The 3,654-nt window shown below is 38.9% G+C and overlaps 1 protein-coding gene across 1 annotated transcript in view; it reads left to right on the forward strand.

Annotated features, from left to right (window-relative positions):
* Nucleotides 1-1,263, forward strand: part of KIF25 (kinesin family member 25) — an 18,369-nt gene extending 17,106 nt beyond the window's left edge. Inside the window, exon 8 of the mRNA XM_029284573.1 lies at nucleotides 1,106-1,263. Within this exon, the coding sequence (XP_029140406.1) occupies nucleotides 1,106-1,263 (158 nt within the window). The remainder of the gene's footprint in view (nucleotides 1-1,105) is intronic.
* Nucleotides 1,264-3,654: the final 2,391 nt, after the last annotated feature.

Below are 3,654 nucleotides of genomic sequence, written 5' to 3' on the forward strand. Positions count from 1 at the left end.
TGGCGACCCCCAGGGGGAGGGCCTTCTCTGTTGGAGCCCCCTCCCTATGGAACGAATTACCCCCAGAGATCCGGGTCATTCCGGATCTCCCCTCCTTCCGCCGCGCCCTCAAGACATGGCTATTCCAGCTAGCGGGACTGGCCTAAGGGATATTTTAATTTGATTTTAATTTGATTTTAATTTGGTTTTTAACATAATTCTAAAAAGAAACGGCAAAAAAAATCAATATTTCATTTTAATTGTATTTTAAACTTAGTATTTTGTATGGTTTGTCTGTTTTTTAACTTGCTGTAAGCCGCCCTGAGTCCGCCAGGAGAAGGGCGGGGTATAAATTTAATAAAACCTAAACCTAAACCTAAACCTAAACGATATGAAACTGTACTAGTCTAAACCTTTCAAGCAACTTCTTTGGATCATTCCCAGTTGTTGAGTTTTCAGCAAAGGAAAAAAAAATTGTCTCTCTGGCCATTTTCTCCACATTGTCAATGATTTTATATACCTAGTCATCCCCACTCCCCGTTTCCTTTTTCTTGATAAAGAGTTCCAAGTGTTCTAATGGTTTCTCATACTGAGGGTATTTGAATGCCTTAATTATTTTTGGTTGAATATTGTCTATTGGTTGATGTTTAGCCACTTGAAGAGTTCCTTCTGGAGCTCTTCACAAACATTTTTGGTTTTCCCCACCATTTGTTATTATTTGCACACTTGAGATGCTTGGTACTTATCCAGGGTCAAGATCATTAGGAACAAGTTAAAAACCACTTGTTTCAACACAGACACTTCAGGGACTCCACTTCTTACACCCTCCATTGGGAAAAATGGTCCCTTTATTCCTAGACTTTGCTTTGCTTTATTAATCATCCATACAGACACACATTATTATCCTATCTCATGGCAACTAAATTTATTTAGGAGCAGTTGTAAAGTTTCCTTTACAACACTAATTCCTAAGCACTCTGCATTTCTTACTCAGACAGGAATGGTTCAAACGTGCTTTACTAGAGGTTTTCTTCTTATAGTATTTATGTCCTAGCTTTCTGGAGTCAAGGTTTGGCATTGGGGCAATTGAATCAGTTAACATGTATATCTTTCTAATTCTTTTTAGGTGGTGATGCAAAGTTGCTGGTGATATTGTGTGTCTCTCCAAGCCAGAAGTACATAACAGAGTCACTTCAAACCCTAGGATTTGGGTCCCGTGCTCGGAAGGTTCAGAGACGGCATGCCAAGAAAAGAAATGAACTGGCACTGAACAAATCCAAATAAGGCATAAGCCGTCTGTGGATTAAAACTTTATTAATGAGTTCCTCAGATTGAAAAATAATCTTGTTATAAAAATATATATAAATTGCCTTTTAAAATAAGTACTCTTTAATGCAGTACTGGCAAGACATAAACATGCTAAGCAATATTAGTTGCAAAAATAATTGGTGATATTAACAAAAAAAAGCCCTTATATAATAATGTTTTTAGGAAGAACAGCAAGATACTAATGTTTATATGAGAAAGTCTTTTGACAGAGAATGTCTACAATATAGATCAAGATGGGCAGCTAGGGTGTCTACAACCTATGGACTTCAACTTCCAGAATTCTGGGAGTTGAAGTCCACAGTTCATAAAGATACCATAGTTGCCAACCCCTAATCTAAATGGGAGCTATGCAGTTAGTTCAATGGCAGTTGGCTCAATCTCTGATGAATACATGGAGAAATGGTCACTATCCCAACTTTTTCCAGTACCCACCCATAACTTTCTAATTCATCATCTTTCAGAACATTTCCCCAAAGTCTTACAGTGTAACTATAATTGAGTAAATGGAATGTCCTGAATATTGACATTGCTATGGTTTGTTGGAAAAAAATATACTGTTTATTTTTTCTTACATATGTAAAGCAGGCATTCCCCAAGTTTATAATGCCCTGATTCCCAAATAAATACATATATTTGTGTGACTTTCTCGTCCTTCCTTCTATGAATCACAATGCCATTGGTTGTCCAGCCAGGAATGAGTCTGGTCTGGCAGTCATCCAACAAGAGAGGCTTGTATCCCAAAGCTGAACTGTTGTCAAAGCAGCAAATGCTCTTGCAGCAGCCCCCAATTCCACCCCTAAGTTCCACTGGAGGAAATTTGGCTAGGATCAAGGCACTCTTGGATGGCGTCATGTTTCCCTTCTTCTAAGGGCTGTTTCTTGCAAGATAACAATGATACAACAATAAACACTAATGTTACCTAGTTTGCTAATGAAAAGTCTGCAAGAAAACCAGCATGCTCAGAGAGCACCAAGGACCCCACAGGTAACAATAGGTTGAAGAGCAACCCTGCTCCTGTATCTCGGACATGGTCCAGTCCAGCATCAATTTCTATCACTCCACCAGATCTTCGATCACACAATCCCATCTTGCTTGACCCCAGAGTAATACCTTCTTAGCACTTGCCATCTAAGACAGCTATGCCATGGGAGATTCAGACGGCCTTGTTAGATCTGTCTGTTTCTCCCGGCATTTGGGTCAAGTGGGCAGATGAGCTCTGTTGTTATTGATGTATTATTTTTTTTCAATGAGTGATATTATTGTATATCCTTGGGTATGAGAGGTTAAAAAGGATCCTTGCAGTTAGGCAGAGTAGGTCTGTCCTTCTCAGCTTTGCAAGCCTGCAGAAGTCATTACCCAAGATTTGAGGATTTCTGATGACAGTATAGACATAGAAAGTGCAACTGCAGAAATGGTCTTTATTTTAGCATTTAGAACAGGGGTCCCCGGTCCATGGACCAGTACTGGGCCATGGCATGCCAGCAACCAGTCCACATAAACAAGCAAAGCCCCATCTGTGAGATGCAGGCACAAAACGAAGCACTCTCTGGTCCGTGGAAAAAAAACCTCTCTCCATGGCACCGGTCCCTGGTGCCCCAAAGATTGGGGACCTCTGATTTAGAAGATTTACTTAATTGTTCAGCTCTTGGAATTGCAACTCTGGACAGTGTAACTCAAGTAAAAACAAAACAGAAAAAATGATCGCAATTAAAAAAAAACACATTCAAATACAAAAGAAACAAATTCCATAACTAATATATTGGACAACATACAGCTGGGGTCCATCAAACCTACCCTCCACCTGTCAGAAGATGAGCTTATCTATCTTCCTGGCCCAATGCCTGGAGGAAGAAACAGTTTTTTAAGCTTCCAGAATGCTAGATATTTACATACTACCCTTCCAGTAACTGTCCTCCCCATCACCACACACATAGCTCAGAAAATCAAGACTCGGACATTACAGTATAAAAGAAGAAAACTGATAATTAAAAACTAGTAATAGGGGAAGATTAGAACAATTAAGTTGCAAGATTTAAATGTGCTGGGAACAAGATTTTTGCTTGACAAAAAATTGTGCGTTAAGTACTGGACAAGCAGCTTAAGAACTGGATGGAACACAGAGGCACAAGCATGCCTTTGAGATCAAAATAATTAGAAAGAAACACAGGTAGCTAAATATGTAATTTTATTTATTTGACTCATACCTTCTTTTGAAAACACAAGTATAGTAAGAAAATTTGTCAGATAATCAGAAGCCATGTTTTTTTTTTCCTTTTGGCCCAAAGTAACAATATTTTCCATGAGGAAAACAAGGATAACTCAAATTTAGAATGAGAAGGAAAAATC

The sequence above is a fragment of the Protobothrops mucrosquamatus genome, unplaced genomic scaffold (genome assembly GCF_001527695.2).
Source record: "Protobothrops mucrosquamatus isolate PMUCROS unplaced genomic scaffold, P.Mucros_1.0 scaffold_135, whole genome shotgun sequence".
NCBI classification, from domain to species: Eukaryota; Metazoa; Chordata; class Lepidosauria; order Squamata; family Viperidae; genus Protobothrops; species Protobothrops mucrosquamatus.